The sequence below is a fragment of the Agelaius tricolor genome, unplaced genomic scaffold (assembly GCF_023055355.1).
Source record: "Agelaius tricolor isolate 1412-34295 unplaced genomic scaffold, bAgeTri1.0.p SCAF_5, whole genome shotgun sequence".
NCBI lineage: Eukaryota > Metazoa > Chordata > Aves > Passeriformes > Icteridae > Agelaius > Agelaius tricolor.
Window position 1 is genome coordinate 47602246 of NW_027269265.1, and position 20929 is coordinate 47623174.

Consider the following 20929-nt stretch of genomic DNA (forward strand, 5'->3'; position numbering starts at 1 on the left):
CTGTGGAGTGGTCCATGGCTGCTGTCCTGGCCAGTTTGACACCACGGTGGGTCTGTCTGTACCTGAGCCCGTTCTTTGAGCCACTCTGTGCACAGTGTCTGTGCAGGTGATGAATTCTGTGAAAGGGGAACTCACTTTGAGCTGGTGAGTTCTTTGGCCTCCAGTCAAAACTGCAATGAAGGGTGCTTGAGAGACCGAATAAACAGCAGTGCAGCAAAGAGACAAAACTAGATTAATTACTTTTCCTTGCTCAAAAGTTGCATGAATTCTCCAGATATGCTGGATATTATTTCCAGAGATACCCGACAATGATAATTTGCAGACACCCCTTTGGACTTTGCATTATTTAACCTTTCTTGAAGACTACCTAACACTAAAATATGGTGTTAGAGAGTTAATTAAAATTCAAGACAGGCTGAAAACCTCCAAATATCCTCCTGTGGAATATTCTCTTCTTGAAAATTTCTGCTTCTCTCAATTTTTTTTTTTTTTTTTATGGGCCATGAAAAATATTTTGAATTGGACATTTTTACATGTTTGCTTGATCTTTCTGCAGAAGTAACAGATCAGGAGAAAAAAAGTTCAGAGTGAGTTTAGAAGACTAGAAAATGGGTGAGGGAGAAAAGAACATCACTAACGTCTTCCCCCTAAAGTTATGGCAGAGACAGAATTTAAATTCCACAGCTTTTTGGGGAAAGCTGCAAGTCTCTTGGGTAGGATTTGATCACAGTGTGTGGTGGAATATCTCAAAACATGACAGAGTCAGTCCCTGGAAGCCTGGAAACTGAACTACTCTTTCAGACCTTTAGGGTAGCATCTGCTGCCAGAGGAGTGTGTGTTGGAGCATTTGTGACCTGACAGTAACCAGGCTGATTTCTCTGGAGGAATAACTGGTAGTTAGGAAATTCTTGATGCAGTTTTTTTTAACCCCTGCAAGTTACCTGACAAGTCTGTCCTGTTCCCTCTCAGGCACTCTGTGAGGCCTGCTGGTTAAAGCACATTATATTCACTCTCATTTCTTTAGTCTGAAGTATGGTCTCATTTTTAAGTGTATTTTTCTTTTTTGACATTCTTTTCCCCCCTCCTCCATGTAGCAGCAATTGTGATAGGTTGCCATCAACAGATGATGTCTTTAAGAAAAATATTGAGCCACTTAATGCATATATTTTTTATTTTCTGGTCCATATGAGGACTGACAAAGATTGTTTCACGTAGGAAGAACAAGGGAGTGACTGTCACTTCTACACTGTGTTTGTGTTGGGATTGTGGACAAAAGTAAAAGAACCAGTGACTTTATTCTCATACTAAATCTAATGGACTCATTCATGCAGGGATTTCTCTCCTGGTGGAAATAAATTTCCTTTACCAATTCCCAAAATCTGTCGGAAGAGACTGTTAGGATATTGTGGGACTTGACTGGTATCATCAGTCTTGCACCCTGAATTCTCCACATCTTTCATGCTAGAAAAATGTTAGAATCTGCAAAATGCCAGCAGGGATCTTTCAGGATGCCAGGCTTCTGGACTGCATGGTGACTGACAAGTCACTCATGGTATTCCTCTAAATGTGCTGTTTGAAGGGAGTAGCTGTTGTATCTTTGTCCTTGATTTTTGGATTCACAGAGTTCTGTTCTGTACCATGTCACCCCAGAGATATGAAACAAGTGGATTTCATTCTTCTAGAAATGAGAAGATTAAGCAGGAATTGTTGGAGAAGGATGAGGAAGGGGCTATCTGTCTCAGCATGGAAACTTTTTACCTCTCACGTAAATCTTCCTCTGAACTATATAGAACCAGACAAGGATATTCGAGTCTATTCTGGGTCAAAGCCCAGGAAACTTGTGAATCTTTTTTGCTTGCATTTCTTTAGGAACTATGCTGTGAACTTTATATCCTGAAGAGTCAATTTCCAGATGGTTTCAGACAGATGAATTTTGTGATGCAAGGGATTTCCTTTTTCCTGATTGCTCCATTGTTGGCTTCTTGCCCTCATGTCTGTGGCTTGGTGGATGTGGATTTTGCGGGTGAACTTCCAGTGAAGTTGAATGAGTGTAGTCTGTGGCAATCTTAGCTACTGCAGGACACTGGAAATAGGGGTGTAGGCTGTGACTTTTTCAGCTGTAGCACAGAGAAATATCTCTGCTCAATTCTTTTGTTTTGGGTGTGGTGTGACTTTTATCTTTTTCAGCTGTCAGGGGGACTCCTTACCTGAGTGACCATCTCTCTCAGGGCCCTCAAACACAACATGTCTGGTCCCATGTCCTGGTATAGGATGAGTTCTCTCAAGTCATCCCCAACTCAATCTGGTGTTCTTCCTGGTAGTGTGTCTCCTCCTTGAACCTTGCATCTAAGCACAGAAGTCAGGGAGATGTTACTGGTAGAGTCTGAGGCAAAGAGGGCGTTGGGTGCATTGGCTTGTGTGTCTCTATGCCATCAAATCCCCCAGTCCATTGAGCAATGAGCCTGAGTTTCATTTTTTCTGTCTTTTGCTGCTGATGTAGCAGCAGAAGCTCTTCTGGATGCCCTTGGCATTGCATCCAAGTGCAAGCTCTAGCCAAGCTTTGGGAGCCTATGGCTCCTGGTGTTCACAAGCTGTGTCCTGTCCTGACCCTGTCTAGGTGCCAAGGCTGCTGATATCTGGGGTGTTGAGGGTGGTGTTGTGTTGTGGACAATGGACCACAAGAAGTAAAACTTGAATAATGTTACATGTTTCCAGAGAATAAAATAATCCCACAGTTTCTAAAGGAAGTGTGTGCCTGTGTAGGGCTGTGCTGTGGTTTCCCATTCAGGCTCTGTACAGTTCCACAAAGCAACGTGTCTTTTACCTTCTAAGACCAGAGGTGTGTAGCTGAGAAAAGATAAATTTTGACTTGAGACACTGATCTATAAGTAGTAGCATAAATTTAGAGGTATACAGTAATTTCCTATAGAGCTTAATCTTTGATGGAACAAATGGCATGGATAAAGTTTTTAATCCTGCTTTTCTTTTATCCTTAAACATGTAGCAAATTTAGCTTTAAACTTCATTCTGAGTCATGAGAAGGCAGTGGCTAATTGTTCTTATTGGTGCTACATGATGTGGTAGAATGCTGCATTATCTTGCACTGAAATGACTGCAAGCCACTCTCTCTTTTCTCTTTATATGGTGTGCAGTAATACCAGTTAATCTGTATTTGTACTGCTTTAGATTAAAGATGGTTTTATTGCTGACTTGGGTAAAATACCTGCACTAGAGTCACAGCTTCAGATTTTCTCCTTTGTTCCCCTTCCTCCAATGTAAAATTGGAAACCCAGATGTTCCTGTCCTTTAAGAGAAGTAAGACACCTTTGATCTTTCACTCTCACACTTGATTTCTTGTGTACCTGATATGGCTCTGAAGGTCTTGGCACTCTGGATGTCTTTGGGCTGGATCACTGCTTGAATGCTCATTTCCTTATTGCCACCTTCCACACCTTGTTCTGGGTTAACAAGGCCACAAAGAAATACTGAGGATTTGCCCATCATAACATCTGAAAGTTCACACAGGTTTGTAAGAAGCCAATGAAGCCTCAGCAGAGGTTAGCTGCCTTATAATAGATAAGAATGAATCTATCTAAGTCCAGAATGCTCCTGTGAGGTCTTGTCTTGCTGCAAGGACTGAGTGGTGCAAAGGATCTGTGTCTGTGCCCACTGCATTGGTGTGAGTCCTCATCTATGTGTAAGTAGAGATCCTGAATCAAACAATGGGCTTGTGTGCATAATTGTGTGCATAATTAATACCTCCTTGTATTTGAGGAGTTAATGGAATAGAAACAGCTTCTTCAGAGAATGGTGCATTTTAACCCTTTGTTAGCTAAATCTCAACATATTTATAATGAAAAAAAAATCTCCTGGCTACAGTGCTACAAACTTGTCTCTGATGGGAAACTGATCTTCCCTAGTGCTCTAGATTGTTACATGGGGTTTTATCTTCAACAGTGATTCTTACTTTTCTAGTATGAGATGCAAGTAGTGATAGAGGGTTCTGAGTCCCTTTTGGCACATGAAACTTAGGTAAGTTATTATCATCTTGTATTTGAATTACTACTGTGTTTTATCTTTGATAGATGCAGCCTTGCTCTGCTTGAAAACATACATGCTACTGCTATAAAGCACTTCTTTTCTTTTTTTTAAATGGGATGATTTAGGCCTTTTTCTATTCTGTTATCATTACCAGCGGTCTCCTCCTTTCAGTTGGTCTCAGATATTAAGCTAGATGACTTCAGTTTTTAAGGCCTTCAGCTTATTCACTCTGTATAATTTTCTCAATATCGTAAAGCCAACTTTAAGGGACTCTTATCAACTTTTTTCTTTCACTCCTTTAAGTGAAATTATCAAGCAAATACTTTTTCTTCATGCTTAGAAGTGACTCTTCTGTAAGCCTCCTCAAGAAGATGCAAATTTCCTACTATTTGAGCAGCTACATAGCTTGTCATGACAGGAAAGATAGATGTTAGAAATGAGAGTGAGACCCTTTGGCATGGCCAAAGCAGTTCCAGTGTTTGTCCCACATCTGCCCAAGGTGGGGGATGCAGGGGTTGCTCTCCCCATGTGGAGCCCTTCCTCAGAAGACAAGAGAGCACCAGGGATGCATATAGATTGGGTCAGGGTCTTTCTTGAGGGTGCTCCCTGTTTTTCAGGTCTTCCCCCTTGAGCTGGCTGACCAGCAGGGTGCTCAGCATTGGGCACCAGGGAAGGTGGCCAGCAAGCTGGTGGGTGTGCTGGATTTGTTGGGATGCAGCAGATCTATCCCTTCTGCTCTGACAGCATATGCAGCATCCATGCTGAGGCTTGGTGGTGGCTTTACTGGGAATGGCTCAGAGGTGCTGACTTTGGTCTTTGCCCAGTGTGACTTACATGAGGCTGCTCTCCCCGTGCCTCCTGGTGTGTTCAGTGCAGAGAACTGGCCCAGCTGTGTCAAACTCACTCTTGGAAGCCAGATCCTTTGGGATCCACCTTCAGCTCTGCATCACATGTGCTGTATGACCTTGTACAAGTCACTTACTGTCCCTGCTGTTCAGCCCTCTTGGCTGGCCAATGAGATGATAATTGCTCCATGGGTCACTGCAGTGGAAATTTACATTAGGCACTTAGGAGGTACTAAGGAGCTGCCATCCACTTTTCTTTTTTCTTTTTCAGTGTTAAAGCATGACCAAAGCATGTGCTCTGTGCCTGCAGACTTGCAATACATAGCATGCAGTATGCCTTCAGTAAAGGTCAGTCTGGAAGAGCAGGGGAAGGAACTATGTGAGATCAGAAAGAATACTGGGGGAGAAGTTATGCAGAACTTTAATTTCTTGTTTGTAACATATTTTTGAAGTCTCAGACTTTATGCATGACAAGCTCTTAACTGGTGAATAAGAAGGTGGTGGAATTTAAGGAAAAAGCAGATTAAGAGAACTAGGATTCTGAGATTAAGAGAACTAGGAGAACTGAATTTCTTTATAAGTTGTTCCCAGGGAAGTTATGGATGTCCCATCCCTGGCAGTGTTCAAGGCAAGGCTGGATGGGGCTCTGAGCAGCCTGGTCTAGTGGAAGGTGACCCTGCCTATGGCAGGGGGTTGGAACTGGATGATCTTTAAGGTCCCTTTCAACTCCAACCATTCTACGCTTCTGTGATCTGATTGTCTTTATCCTGTTGTCACACTTCAAAAAATAAAAAATGACAAGTTAGTCTTATTTATTTTTATCTCTTTATTAAGTTAGACAGCAAGTTCACTATTCAGCAAGTTCAATAATCAGCACACCTCCTTGGGCCCAAGCATGCCTCCTGCATATGAAGGAAGGCCAGTTTGATTTTTCAGCTGTGATTAGTTAAACATTTTCTGAAGGGTCAGATTTAGGCCAGACACTTGCATGTGAGACCTGAAAGTGCCATTTCAGAATGCAGTAGTTTTTAACCTGAATGTGTTGCTTTTTGAGCATGTGCTTTTTAAATGTTCTTATATGGGAAACCATACCTAAGTTTCTTAACAGGGCTTTGAGACAACTAATTTTGGAAGTGTGTGAGTAATGACATGTAATGAAATATGTGCTTTACCCTTGTTCTGACCTTCTTTTAATGGGAAATGTCTTCCTAAAATACACTGGAAATGTCTGCCTAAAATACTTTCTACAATGATTTGAAATTTTTTTAATCACAATGGAAGAAGCTTTTGAAAAGCTGTGCAGCTCTGTAACCATAAAATATAGAAACATTGTCCTTGGAAAAATTTAACTTTAAATAAATAAATGTCTATTTAAGGGATCACAACTTCTGAGCAGATTTAGTTTTGTGTATTGGTTTATGTTCTTAACTAACTAACAAAAATTAAATAAACGTTTTACTCACTTTAATAAGACAAGTGTGCATTCTCAAATGCATCAGTACCAGCAGACCTAACTGGAGTTGGGGTTGTGCTTGCCTTTGCTGGGAAAGCTCCTGGGAATGGAACTCGCTGTGCTGAGCTGTGCTGTTGCTTTGGGGCCACCTGCTGGAGTCTTCCCTCTGGAGCCTCGATTCTCCCACACCTGTTTCTCTCCAGACATCCATCATTTCCTTCTCCAGTGAATCTCTTTTCTCCCCTGACTCTGATGAGTGCTTGACTTGAGGCAGTTTCCATCCCCAGGTTGTTCCTGGGCTCCTGTGTCTTAACCGTGGTAGGCAGCAGCAGCAATTTGTTTGACAATTTACTTTTGAGTAAAGGAGTCAGTCTCAGGGGAAAAAACCCAACAAAACCTTTCAAACAGGCGATTTTAGTTGGTTAAAAAGAAGCCTGTTTCTGGAGCTGTCTATTGTAGATGTGATAATATTATTTTAACTTATGCTTAAGTGGCTGAGGTGAATGAGAAACATGTCTGCCAACTTGAGTAAAGAACAAAAGCTCCATAGATCACTTGTAAAAGTTCAGGGATTGTTGTTTCAGATGAAGAAGCTTCTCACTGTTCAGGATAATTGTGGGTTTTTTTGTTTGGATTCTTTTGGTTTTGATTTTTGTCTTGACATCTATATTATGAGGTAGTTCAGTGCTTAATCACAAATATTGTTTTTGCTGGTGTGCCCCACTTTTTATGGATCTGCAATACCAGATTTTTCAGAACTCAAATGTAGCTCTGGAGCCAGAGTCATACTAAAAATAATAATTTTTTAATTAAAAATACTGTTCTCCCAGAAGTCTGTGTCAGAGATGGATGATGGGAAGTTGCATCCTTCTTCCCAATTAAGAATTGATTAGGATATCTCAGAGTAGCATGACTTCATTTTGGTATTTGTTAAGCAGTAAGAAACAGTACATAAAAGGAAATCTGGAAAATATTGGGCTTATAAATTAGTTGTCCTTAGATCCATTTTTAAAATTTTAGCTGAGGCCAGTAGTGCTAACTACCTCTTCAAAAAGTGATTGTTTTATGGGAAAGACACCTTGCTATTTACTTTTTTCCTTATTTTTTTTTTTAATGGTTGTGGCCTTTGGGCAGCAGATAGTTAAAATGTGTGTCACCATCTACTGTATTTTCTAAGAAACATTAAAAAATACAAATAATATCTAAGAACCATAATAGCAAGAGGATTTCACTGATTCTGGGTTTGACATCCAGGGTTGTTTCAGGTGAAAATCACACACAGACTGTGTGGAGCAGGAATCTGCACAGCAATTCCTTGGAGAACGAAAAAAAGAGTACAAAGATTAAGAAAGCTCCCTTCCACACATTTTTTTTTCCCCTTTTAATTAAGCATATCCTGTCAGCTGGTCAAGAAATTAATTTGCTCCATCAGATTATGAAACAAATGTTATGTGCTATGCGCATTAGAGATAATTTGTTATTTTCCCCATTCTGCTGCCAAAGACTTTCCAAGTAGAACAATGCTTTTGTTTGTACTGACGAAGGTGAAACTGCAGAGAAAAGCATTCTCCAATGGCACAGGTGCCATTTCAATAATGGCTCTAATCAAACTGTGTCCTTCAGCCTTGTGCTCCACTGATGACTTTGGTGTTCCTCAGTGCTTTGCATCTTTAAAAACAATATTGATCATTGCAGATAGGGTTTTAACACTGATAAACAGACAGAATGACCCCTCTGACCCCCTCTGTCTCAAATCAGTCCTGAGGACTTTTTTTTTTTAAATAAAAAGTCTTAATGGCCAGGCCTGAAATTCTGAACTCCATAGGACTTAGCCTGCTCTGAAAAAAATTCTAATAAAAATGAAGTTGTGTTTTAATCTGTGCAAGCTTGTTTCTAGAATAATTTGGAAATAAGAAGTAAATATTTATTTAAAGTTGCAGTTTCAAAAGGGAGGTAAACTACTTTTATCTTTTGTAATTTTCTTTCATTTGTCTCGTGACTTGCAAGGTGACTAGTGTGTCCTCCATATCACAGTTTTTGCCTGTTTTTAGTTATTGTGAAATTTTTCAGTTAGCATAGAATAGGGATCCTGAATCTTCCACTTGACTAACTTTGTAGTTAATAAATTTGCTAGGGATTGATTGGTCAGAAACAATTGGTATCTGTAACTTGAACTACATGTTCAAAAGGGATCAGTGCTTTAAGTTAAAAATTTATTCATAAGAATAATGGCTGTGTTCCTGGATGAGGAACACACCTGCAAATCTGTTCCTTACATTGAAGGATTTTATGGATGATTTGATGCATGGGAAGTGTAATGGTTTAACTATGATGCACTGTCAGAAGTGCCTTCCAAATTTTAGGCTGCCTTTGTTATAACTATGGAAATCCTTGTTTTTTAAAAAGCAAAGCAGAAATCGGTATTTTTGGTGGGTGATTCTATGGTGGTTTCTCTCTGCATCTTTGAGCTCTGCATTTTCTCTCTCTGTGCAGTGCTACCAGAATCTTTACAGGATTCTAAACAATGAATTCCCATGGCTGAAAAGTCAGCTGCTGGAGTTAGTAGAACCCAAGAAACAAAGGACTACCAGAGAGTTTCTTATTGAACATCATGGTTGGCAGCACATCTGTGTGTGGAGTGACACACATTAGTGCAGTGCCACAGAGGTGCCTGAACTTGACCCCATGGATCCCTTAGGGTTTTGGATACTGCTGGAATTGTTGTCAATACTCCTTTAAAATGGCTGGTGGTTCAGGGCCAAGAGTAGTATCTTGGAGCATAATTTTGCCATGAGGTCATGTGTTACTGGGATGGATATTAATATGTTGGCAGATCATATCAATGCGTTTCAGGCACATTCGAAACGTACACTTGAAATGGCAGCTTAATCTCAAGGGCACTGAACTTCGACAGAAAGTCATCGTTTGATATTTCCTGGTAGTTTAGCCATGAAATGATCACTTCCAGAAGAGAACCCTTCCAGGTCTGCTTTTCATCAAGTCTTGCTTCCTTGTACTCAGCTTTATGTGTTAAAAATTTATCTTTATTATTAGTTATTGTACAGCGCCACATAGAAAACTAAATATACACATGGAAATATTGGCACTTTAGAAAGGGAAATATACAGAAAATATATGTATTATGGTTTAATGCCCTAATTTTTTCTGCTATTTATAAAGCCTAAAGGAGATAGGATTCTGGAATTCTTGTGAGTCCAAAATTTGTGTAATTTAGTAGTTTTGATATCTTAATGATATACTGCGTGCTTTCCTCTATGCAATTGAAACTACTTAATATTCAAGCTTTTTACATGTAATGTTGGGCCTTGCAATGTTAACAATTAACTGGAATTTCATTTATTATTCAAGTCAATGTGCAAAACAATTGTTTTGCCTCTTTCTGACTTCTACCACTGTTTTCAGAAATGTCTTGCATGCTGTTAGCAAGGACTTGCTAGGTATAGTTTGAATGCCCCAGTAAAAGCTGTAATATAAGTGATTTTAGATCTGTATTAACACTGGAATTACACACTGGGTGTGCTCTCAGGCACAGGGCTTTTGCTTCCTCATGCTGCCCTGCAGTGACATATCAGAATTATGATACTATGGTAGCTTTCCCCTCCCAAGGCTGTGGCCTTCAGGTGTGCCACAAGATGTTACCATCTCTCAGGTCTTTTTCACCAATGAGTTTTGAGACGTCTTTGTTCTGGAGGTTACCTGGCAGAATCTGAGATTTCACTACAAGGTAAATAGGGTTTCTTTTTCCTGCAGCATCAAAAGACTACTCCCAGAAATGTTTAGAATTCCCAGAATGCGCTCTGGCTTTTAGAGTTGGAAGTGTGTGGGCAGGTGAAAAGTAAAGTGCATATGTGGCAGCTGGGGGCTGTTACTCACAGCAGAGTTGGTTGTCCAATTAGTAGTTGATTGCTTTTTTTTTTTCATGTTACATAGAGTCACTGTATTCCTGATTAAGAGCCCTTCCTGTAAGGTTTGAAGCATCTAACATCTTTTATTACTTCATCTTAACTTCTCTTCCAAAGGAACTTCTTTGCTCATTGAGAGTTCAAGTTTGAAGTCCCATTTTGAAACGTAAGTGTTTTGGACTCTAAACCACCTTGAAATGCCTCTTGGATACAGGCCTCAGAACAGATTATAACTTTCTTGAGCCATTTTCTCTTAATGTTACCTCGTTTAATTCAGGGCAGGTGAGTTCAAATGATACAGCAGAATTTTTTTAGCCTTTAGACAATTAGAATTTCCACTAACAGCCAGCTTGACTGTTGGAATAATAGAAATAATTATCCTCATAATTTTCAGCCTGAAAAACTGTCTATTGTGTGCTGAGGGTACAAAGCTAAAGCTCTTTAAGCACAGTGTGGATTTCACTTTGGAAGTTTAATCTGTATAGTCTTTTTTGAGGAAATGGAGTACTGAGCATTCCTGTATTCCATGGCATGTATTGATAGAGATTTTTGTATTTACAGAAAGGCTCTCTCACCATAAATTAAAAGCTGCCTGTGGCTTTCTAGACCCTCTTGATTCCTTTCTTCCAGGGACACTTGAACTTTCCATCATGCTTAAAGCAAACTGAGAAGTCAAGTTGCTGTAGCTTTTAGACGTCACGTCTTCCCCTCAGCAAATACCTTGTGTCCCCTGGAAATGGAAATAACCTCTGTTTGCTGAGTTCCTTTGCTTTCACCTTAGCAAAGTTAACCTGTCATGCAGTTTCTCTTCCTTGTTCCTGGGCTGTAACACATGAAGGGTGCTGTGTTTCTGCCCCCAGAGCCCCTAGAGAAGTGCGGCTGAGAGCTGAATGCGGAGAAGCTCAAAGGATGATGACAAGGCTGATTTCTGTGAAAGCATCTGTCAGCTATACCTTTAAATAATTAAAGCAGAGGGTCATAATGGAAACCCTGGTGAGAGCACTTATCCCAGCTTCAGATCTTTCTCACGGTCTTCATCTTACTGGCCAGCACTGATGAAAGTGCCTTTCAGGCACACTGGTTTTAGCAGAAAGGAGCTTGAAAAGTCATTTGGGGGGGATCAGGTGAGGAGGTAGGCCAGTTGCTCAGGTCTGGTATCACTTGTGTGGCATTTGCAATAAAGCACATTAAGTATCTGTCCAGGTCAAGGTACGATTGCTTCTTCCCCATTTGTATATTTATCTATCTGTTGATTTTTAGGCCCTTTCACTGTTTCACAATTGAAGAACTAAGGATGCTGTCAAAAATATCAATATTGCTTCTGGAGAAGGTTTTTAGAGAGCTAGAAATGTGGGTATTTCTTTATGGAACGTTTAAAACCACAGCCCTTATTCACTTACCATACAATTAGCCTCCAACTTTTTGTGCACTGCTACATCAGCTGTACAGGATTGTGGCATAGTGCTTTTCTCCTTTGGTGTGGAGGCAATGTTTCCTTTCTTCTGCCTTGTTTTGCTTCTTTGGGGCAGGATACTTACTTGGCTCCCTGCAGTGTCCAGAAGCTGCTCCCAAAGGAAGATGTCTGTGAGCTGAAAAGCTGACCAAGTCCAGTTTTCTGCAGCATTATAAGATATATGTGCTCTAGAAGTCATGATTCAATGTTCTCTGATCTTTAATGGGGGAGGCAAAGTGATTTTGTAGCAGTGCTACTGGGGTGAAAATAAAAAAAAAGGGGGAAAAAAACCAAACCAAAGACCAAAAAACCAGGTAGTACATAGAACTCTTGAATTGCTTTGTCAGATGAAGCCAGAAAATAGTGTTCAGCCAGCCCAAACAAGAGAGACAATTGGAAGTAAATATTGTTACTTGTTTAAAGAAATATTATGTATTTAAGGAAAGCAATTATTAAAATTCTTTATTTTTAAAAAAGAGTATTTTATTTAGAAAGATTTATTTCATTTAGGTTTGACAACAGCAAAGCAGAGGAATAGTCTAGTCTTGCCAATTTTTCAGAAGCTCTGTTTTATAGTCCAAGAACTTATAGTAATTTTCTTTTAGTGTTTGGATAGTAAATAATTTAAACTCTGCTGCTTTAAATCCACTGTCACAAGAAAAGTGGGATAGTGGTGTAGTGAGGGCTCAGACCAACTGTATACAACTCCAACTACAAAGCAAGTTTTACTTGTATTGTGGCACTCAGTTTCTAGAACATTTTTCTTCTCCTCTGTTAAAAGAACATGTCTCCAGAACTGGCTCATGAAAAATGACACATTTCCTCTTATTAAGCCTGATGTAAAGAAAACTGCAAAAACTCTCTTGATTTCTAGTGTTGGGTGATGCCCTTACTGCACATGTGAACTCACCCCTTCCGTGGTTGTTGTGTTCCTATGTTGGGGTTTCATATTAATGATGAGCACATTGAAAGCTTATTGTGAACTATCTGGGGAGGGCTGATAAATGTTCTGCAGTCCAGTGGTTCACATCTCTTGGTCATGCACTCCTTTTAGATGTAGCATATTCATTTTCCACTTTCTTACTCAGTACCTATCATCTTTTTCCTGTTAATCCATGGCTGTTCTCAAAGGAACCAACACCTCCTAGCAGGATGCAATAACATGCTTTTTGTGAGTAGTTAACCTTTCCTCTTGAAGCATCTTGACGTCTGGTTTGCATTTCTACTGCAATCATACCCTTTGCCAAGCCCTCACAGGCCTTTCCTGCAATAATTCTGGTGTTGTATCCTACATGACTTTTGATTCATTGTGTGCTTTGTGCTTTGGTACACTGCCCGTAACTTAAATCATTTTTACAGACTTTAACCTCCCAGAAGAGCCAGGTAAGTGTGATAGAAGCCTTGCCTATTTAGCTGGATAGTTAACCTGTTTTTTCTAGTATCAGACAACCCTGCATTGTATGTGATCTTTCTTGTGCAATAAATCTGCTTTCCTGCATGGGAGCCAGAAGACAGCATTTCTTTGACAAGGAGTCATGGAGCTGGTTAAAAATTATGCCATTGTTTCCTTCAGGAAGCACCAACTCTACTTTTCCTTAGGAGTTGGAACAAATACATATTAACAGGAAGCTCCATCTGATAGAGCTAAGCTAAGACAAACAGAGCATTCGCACTCTGTCTTTGGAGGGGTTTTTGATGGTAAGTGACAGCTGAGAACAGTGACCTGTCAACAGGCTTGACCTGTGTTGGACATAGCAGAGAGGAAGCGTGTGTTGGGCAGGAAACTGCTGTAGGCAGCTCCTGGAGGGAGTCATGCTTCTCTGCAGGAACGTGAGTGTACGTCCCCTTCTGCTGGGCATCCTCCTGCCACACAGAGGCTGGGGAGGGGCTGTGCCCCTCCTTCCTTCCCCTGCCTCAAAAACAAAACAGAAGAAGAGATGACAAATCCTGAGAGGAAAACCATTCAAATAGCCTGCATGGACAGAGACGTAAACCCCTACTTTTTTTTTTTTTTTTTTTTTTTTTAATTATTGGCACTAAAGTACTTTCTATGTGTTTATTCTTTTTTAAACTTGCTTCATCTTCGGGTATGGTTTGTGTAGATTGCAGGTCTCTTAACTCCTTGCTACAGTGATTTTTCTCTTTTTTTCATGCTAATGCATTAACAGCTACTGCAGTTAATAAAATTAATGCATAATTAGGAGTGTTAAAGTTGGCTTAAGGTATGGGCAAAGAGGAATTGAGTACAGGGCTGCTTCTTTCTAACCACGTACCTTTGCCCAACCATTCTCTTACAAATTTTTTTTTTGTTAATTGAATAAGTGATGAAGGACCTCTGGTGTCCACCAGCTGGATAATTAAATGCTTATTTAGCTTTCTGTCAGTAGCCTGGCACTGTGCTCTCATAGTCATGACAGAGTTAGTGTTCTTTAAGTATTCAGTTCAGACTGGCTAAAGGGTTCAGCATGAGGCCTACACGTATGGGGTGTTTACTTGAGTGAATTTCATTAAGATTAAAGTTTGCTCTGCCTTGTGAAATCCTGTTTCTTTTTTAAAAAAATCATCCCTGGGTTTCTCAGCTTTAAAAGTACTGGTTGGTATTTGTATTTGACACTATACCTTGATGATCCCATAAAACAAATTGCCATCCTGTATTAGATTTCTAGCAATGCTGTTTATGTTCATAGACTTCTTTCTGCTTGATTATCAGCTGTCCTTTATTTTACAAGTTCTACCTGTTCCCCTTCTTTTACCTTTTCTTATTTTTTTTTTCCCTCAAGCAATCCCAAAATACATTGAGTGAAAGTACAAAACCTGGTGCCTTGCTGCAGTAAGAAATTACTTGATATGGGTTAGTTCTGAATGTTTTCTTGTTTTTACTGTGGAAATGACTATGTGGTAGTGTGAGGGGTGGTCAGGGATTTATGTTGACTTGTAATAGTAAAAAGCTGTTGAAACTTTTCATGAGGATTTTCCTGATGTAAATTAAGTAAGGAGTTACTTTGCTGGTATGGAACACAGCAGAATGTATGAAAAAATGAAAGAGTCTTCAATGTGTCTCTTAGCTGAAGTTGCCTATCTAAATCCACATTGCAATAACAATCTTTGTAACCTGGAAATCTGCATGAAAATGTCCTTTTCTGGCACCATTGACCTTTTAGTGCACAGTCTGAAAAGTGTCAGCAGGTATAAGCCATGGGGATGAAAGATTAAATAATGATGCTGTCATATGTTTTAATGAACTAACATGACCTGGATATGCAGGAGCATTATAGTTTGCAAATTATGATGATGGAGATAAGAATCTGCCCAATTTCAATCTGCACACTTCATTTGTGTTATTCATTCTCAATGTCATCCTTCCAGTTCTTGTAAGGCTTTATGCTTAGAGGAGGTTCAACTTTAAATTACATTGTTTACTTAAGAAATGTGTCACACTTAGAAGCTAAATGGCAAAAAAAAAAAAAAAAAATTAGTCTGTAAAAAATCCACAAACTAACAAAATCCCCCAAAACAAAACCACACCTGAGTTACAGGGTAGATGACTGATCATGCATGTAACTGACTGTGCCTTCAAAGAAAATCTATTTGTGTAAAAATAAGGGCAGGCAGATTCAAGAAGAGGGTTTAGGTAGAATGTTAAGTACATAGAAGCATACTAAAGACATTTTCTTTTTTTGCAGATTTTTTTTTTTTTTTAGTTGTTTTCTCCAGTAGACAGAGAGGATGAACTGCACCTTGACTTTAGGCGAAACAGAAAAAAGCACAGATGCTGGTAACTGCTTTTCAGCTAGCAGTTACCAGCTAAAATAAGCTGTATGCACCAGTAGTTGGGTATCTTCAAGACATAGCTGTAATGGATAAAAATGGTTAGAAAAATCAGACTTAAGGCAGCTTGTGGCATTGAACAAGGAAAAACTGTCTGTCTTCCCGGATGGTTAGAGCTCAAGGTGATATAAATTGAGCTGAACTTTGCATGTCCCTTCTCATCTATGAAATGTATTTAAGGTCTCAGCTCAGTTTATAGCCTAATGGCAACATTTTCCTGGTTTATGGAAAGACTCCCACTGTGAGTATGTAAGAAACACTGCAAGAAGGAATGAAATCTACCCACATTTTAGTGCTGGTTTTGATGATAACAGCTGCATGCACATGAGACTATTAATCTGGTGAGTAAGTACTTCCAGCATGTCTCATATACTGTGTTTTTAAATGTTCCTGGTCATATCACTGGACATATTTTATAAACCCTTATCAGTTCTCCTACCTGCGACATTCACTAAATGAGCACTGTTATCTCTCAGTAAGTGGTTTATTGTTCCTTTGATCATTCTACACATTGTTTCAAGCCACAAAAAAGACATTCAAAAATCAAAGTTAAATATAGAAAAAACTCAGCAGCTCAGGGCTGAAAGCTGCACAGTACTGATAGCTACCTATAATGTGTCAGGTTCCTGCAGCTGACTCTGAGGTCAGGGAAAAAGCCATAGGTCTGTCTGTAAGTCAAAATATATCCTAAAATAGTCATAAAGCATTAAATCTACCTTCAGCTCTTAATAGATTTCCTATCTATTGCTAAGTAAAGCACGTATGCTGGCTGGCCATGTTCCCTTGTTGGCTGAGTGATTGTTTTGTGGAAATGCTCTAGCTTTTCAAACCTGTTAGAGACAAAAAATTACCTAAGCTGTCTGACTGACACAATGAAGCAAGACAGAACTTTTTTATTAAATGTTTACCTACATGAGCACACCTGTGCAGGCACTGCCTTGTGTAACTCTCTATACAGCAGTGTCTGTGTTCATGCTGCTCTCTCCAGAGGCTGGTGAGGCACAGACACATCCCAAGTCCAGCTACAGGCTTGGGATGTCCCTGAGCTCCAGGTGTGCCTGCAGTGCTGCACCCTGGGGCTGTTTCTTGCACACTGAGAGCTCCACTTCTGGCTCTGGCTCCCCCAGGGATGGGAAACTGAATTGGAAAGAGAACCAGAGAAACTGGCTGAGTGAAATAGTGCTGTCTGAGAGGGCACAGGTCTCTTGTGCTGGTCTGGCAAAAACTGAGTCCATGAAAGAAAACATCTGCTGCTTTGTCATGTCCACACTGCTTTAGCAGTGCTGATGTGGTTTTACATCAGGCAGTACAGAGATGATCAGCCACTTGCACAATTCTTGGTTTGAAAAAAACCATAGCACTGTTATGCTGAGTTGTTTTGAATGCATCTACTGATGCAGTAGATGTGACTTATCTACATGCAAGTAGATGCTGCTTTGTAACCTGGGAGGGACAGCATGAAAAACTTCCCAGGCTATCTCCTCATCTCTGGTGCTTGCTTGGCCCCACAATCACAGAGAGAGATCAGAGCTGACGAGAGCCTCAACTCATCACTCTGCTTCCTTTCTTGAAGATGGTCACATTTGTGCATAGAGGGCAAACAAGCAAAGGGTTTCAGGAGATAAAACTCGTGGTTTGCAAGAGATGAAGCCCTGTCTGACTGTTAAGAGTGCTAGATTTTAAGAAATTGCTAATGTTGTCTGTCTCTCCTTTGGAGGAAAAATGTATATTGAAAAAATTATGCCATAGTGGAGTTAGTTGCCCATTAGTTTGTCTGATATTTACTGGTTGGATGAAGAGTTTACATGTTTAGCATCTGTATCAAGACAAGTGTTTTTTCTTTCCTTTTTTTTTTTTTTTTTAATATGTAGTAATAGCAATCACAATAAAGTGATAAGGTTATTTTATGAAAATTGTAATGTTTGCTTTTCTGAGGCTGGCCAGTTAAATTGCTCCAGGACGATTTTTGCATAAGCAAATTCAAGTTTCAGGCAGAGTCTGTCCCTGCCACTGTTGTTTGTGACTAACTCCTGTGGACTTGTCTGCTGCCTAGGCAGTAACTGGGGATCTGTGTTCCACTTCTGACTGAAGAAAGAGGACATAACTGTCAAAAAAGAGAAAGGAGAAAAAGTGCCAAACTTCCTGTCTTCTATTTTACTGGTGCCTCTCTCCCTTCTTATGCTTCAGAGGTGGAGAAGGGAGCCACTAAACAAAAACAAAGCTGAGTTTTGGAAGGCAACAAACAGTAGGCTCATGCCACGGGAGGAGAACACTATGTGTGTTTGTTTAATGTCTTAATTTTGCACCTTCTTTTCCTTATGTGCAATTGATCTAAGCCAAATAGCAATGCCAGTGTAACAGGGTGAGTAGCTCAGCTGTGCTGCTGTGCTGGCACCTTGTGGGTGTCATCTCTCCTGTGCCAGAGGAGCAGACATGAAGCAGCAGTACCTGACCAAAATCTTTGTTTTGCTTGGCATAATGTGTATTTGTGGTTATGAAGGTGTTTCATGCATCAGCCTGGAAAGAGTCTGCAGTGAATTGTAAGAGCTTCTCTGGGGGTGAAAAAAAAAAATAAATTAATAAGACTGAAATGGGTCCATGTGCATGAAAAGCCATAAAAGTAGGCAGGTGGTGGGGGTGAGTGGCACTTGATGCAATTCTTACTTGAGCCATCAATTTCTCTAATAGGAACAAGCAAAGAGATTTGGCAAACGATTGACCCTAAACTTATCTTTCCGTCATTTCGGCACATGAGCTTTCAACTGTAATGCTTGTTAGGGGTTTGTGTTTGTTTGGGAACGGGACAGGAATGGGTTAGTCTTTGCTTTGGTTGCCCCCTTGTGGTTTCTTGTGCTGGCTGAGTTAGACATTCTAACGTGTCTACTGCTACTAAGGGGTATAGTAAATGTGAAGTGGTGCTGCCCATCCCTTGCAGCTCATTGTTTGCTTTGAACTGCTAATTCTATGTGTGCTGGACTCCAGATCCAGAGAGCCTCAGCTGTCTCTGTGCAACTGACTCCATTTATGTTCACCTTGTCATGTGTATTGCTCTTAAGCAATTGTGGGAATATTGCAGACAGAAGGGCTGGATACTTAGGGAACATTTATTTTATGTTTCAAATGACTGACTCACCTTTGATTCTCCTGCCTTGTCTGCACAGCTTACTTGTGCTTAAGAATGCCCAAAGGCAGAGATACAGGGTAAAATGAAAAGAGTCTAGAGATAAATCAAACACTCACATACTTATATTTTGCTTAGGTAAAGTATATTTTTATTTGGGTACTTGTACTGATATGTGATAATCTGTCCTATTAGTTTCATTATCTATTTGATTTTTGAGCCTAATCAGCTACCAACTTGATCTCCATTATTTGGTAGCGCAGTCTCAAAGGCTGGACTCAGTAATCTCAAAGGTCAGGCTTGGTCTGAGGTCTTTTCCAACCTTAATGATTCTGTGATTCTGGCATCATTTTTTGTGTGTGCTTTGGACTTGCATACACTTTATCATGAAGCAATCATAGGCTATGTCAGCCTTAACACTGTTTTGTTTTCTTGAGTGCTTGGTCTTTCAAAAGATTTACCCAAAGAAGTGCTCACTTCTATGAATAAAGGCAGAGGCTCTGGGTGACTTCAGCTGAGCTATGCCAATCTTATGTCCTGGTTTAATACTTGAGTTCAGTTTTATTCATGATGTCGATTCTCTTTTGTTGTGGGGTGTTTTTTTTGAGTTAAAAGATGGTTAGCTGTTTTAGAGATGCCTAACAGGATGGATGATTTAGTTATTGGATTTTGCAGCATCTTTCAGTTGAGCACAAAGGATTGGTATTGCTTGTCTCAAGAGAATTGTGAGAAATAGCCCTAACAACTAACATGTTTAACAAATGGATGCTTTCAGTCTTGCTGGTTGCTCAGGTTGTATTTTTCAAAGAAACACGCAGTCCTTTGGGAAGTGGAAGCTGCCTATGGCTAGTGTGTAGTGGCTAGCATCCAGTCTGGGTGCTACATGGTTTTTCCCTAGGGGTGGTACATCCTTTAGGGGAAGCAGCAGTGCTGTGGGATGGGGGCAGCTGAAGCTGCTCAGGGAAGGGCTTTGGAGGCAGAGGCTGCAGGGGGAAGAGGATTTCTGGGAGGTTGCAGACAGCTGGGCTGTTTCCCTGGCTGTCCCAGATCTTATGTTGGAAACCAGGACCCCCTCCCTAAGGACAAATGTGTCAGCCCCTATCCCTGGAACTGTTCAAGGCCAGCCTGTGTGGGGCTCTGATCAACCTGGTTTAGGGAGAGGTGACTGCCCATGGCAGGGGTTTGGAATTAGGTGGAATCAGATCTAGGTTGTGTTTCAAATGCCAAATGTCAGACTTTATGTATTTGGGGTCTTTTAGGGATCAATTATAAAAGACAGTATAGCACAGCCTATTAAACTTTGGCTTAGCTATGGTTTGTTTTTTTCCCCAGTTTATTGGGCTTTGGATCAGCAAAAAGGCAAATATTTGAAACATGCTTGGGGGTTGTGTGGTGATTCAGCCAAAGTAGTCCTCAAAATAGGAAAGAGCAAGGAATGCTCTTTCCATGAAGGGCAAGGAAACAGCAAATCTTGGAGGTAGGCTAAAACTAGTTTTACCATATGGTTTCATTTGATAATGTCCAACCCCAAACCTCAGTGTCTGAAGAGAAATAAACTATCCCACAGGAAGCAGGATCATGCAACACTTACCAGCTGTGTTTAGGGATAATCAAATACCAATGACATTTCACTGTAAACAGATGATTTGTGATGGCATAATTATCTATTCTCCCCATAGGTTATTACACTGCATTACATTATTTTAATTGTTTAATTTCTTTTCATTTGCAGCTTCCTTATTGTGCTGATATGCCTTATCTTCAGCGTGCTTTCTACAATTGAGCAGTATGCAGCTCTTGCTACAGGGACATTATTTTGGATGGTATGTACATGGACATTAATGTGATTGATGTGTGTTTGTTCTCAATGTACAAATTCTGATCTCCTGAGCTAACACCATATCAAACAAAATGCTCCTTGTGGTTTAATTGACAAGAGACTTTTCTGCTTTTCCATAATGAATCTGCAAACTACAGAAATTCTGAAAGTCATGGTAACCCAAAAATGAGGTGGTGTACCCTCTGTGGCCTATACTGAGGACACCTGTGGTGTGTCCAACACATACAGTTATTCTAATTAAGCTTGATCCCTCCTTTTGCTTGGGTTAATACTTTTTTCAGCCATTCTGCAGATACCTGGCCACAGCAGGGGAAAAAAAACTAAGTGGATGTCCTTTCATTTGGTTGATGTCATATCCAGCTTTGTTTCAAAAGTGGAAAACTCACATCCATTGACTTTAAGAGAACTTGCTCTACCTGTCTTAT

At 40.2% G+C, this 20929-nt stretch overlaps 1 protein-coding gene across 1 annotated transcript in view; it reads left to right on the forward strand.

Moving 5' to 3' along the window:
* Nucleotides 1-20929, forward strand: part of KCNQ1 (potassium voltage-gated channel subfamily Q member 1) — a 330494-nt gene that overhangs the window by 20433 nt on the left and 289132 nt on the right. The window contains exon 2 of the mRNA XM_071427757.1: nt 20397-20487. Coding sequence (XP_071283858.1) covers nt 20397-20487 — 91 coding nt within the window. The remainder of the gene's footprint in view (nt 1-20396; nt 20488-20929) is intronic.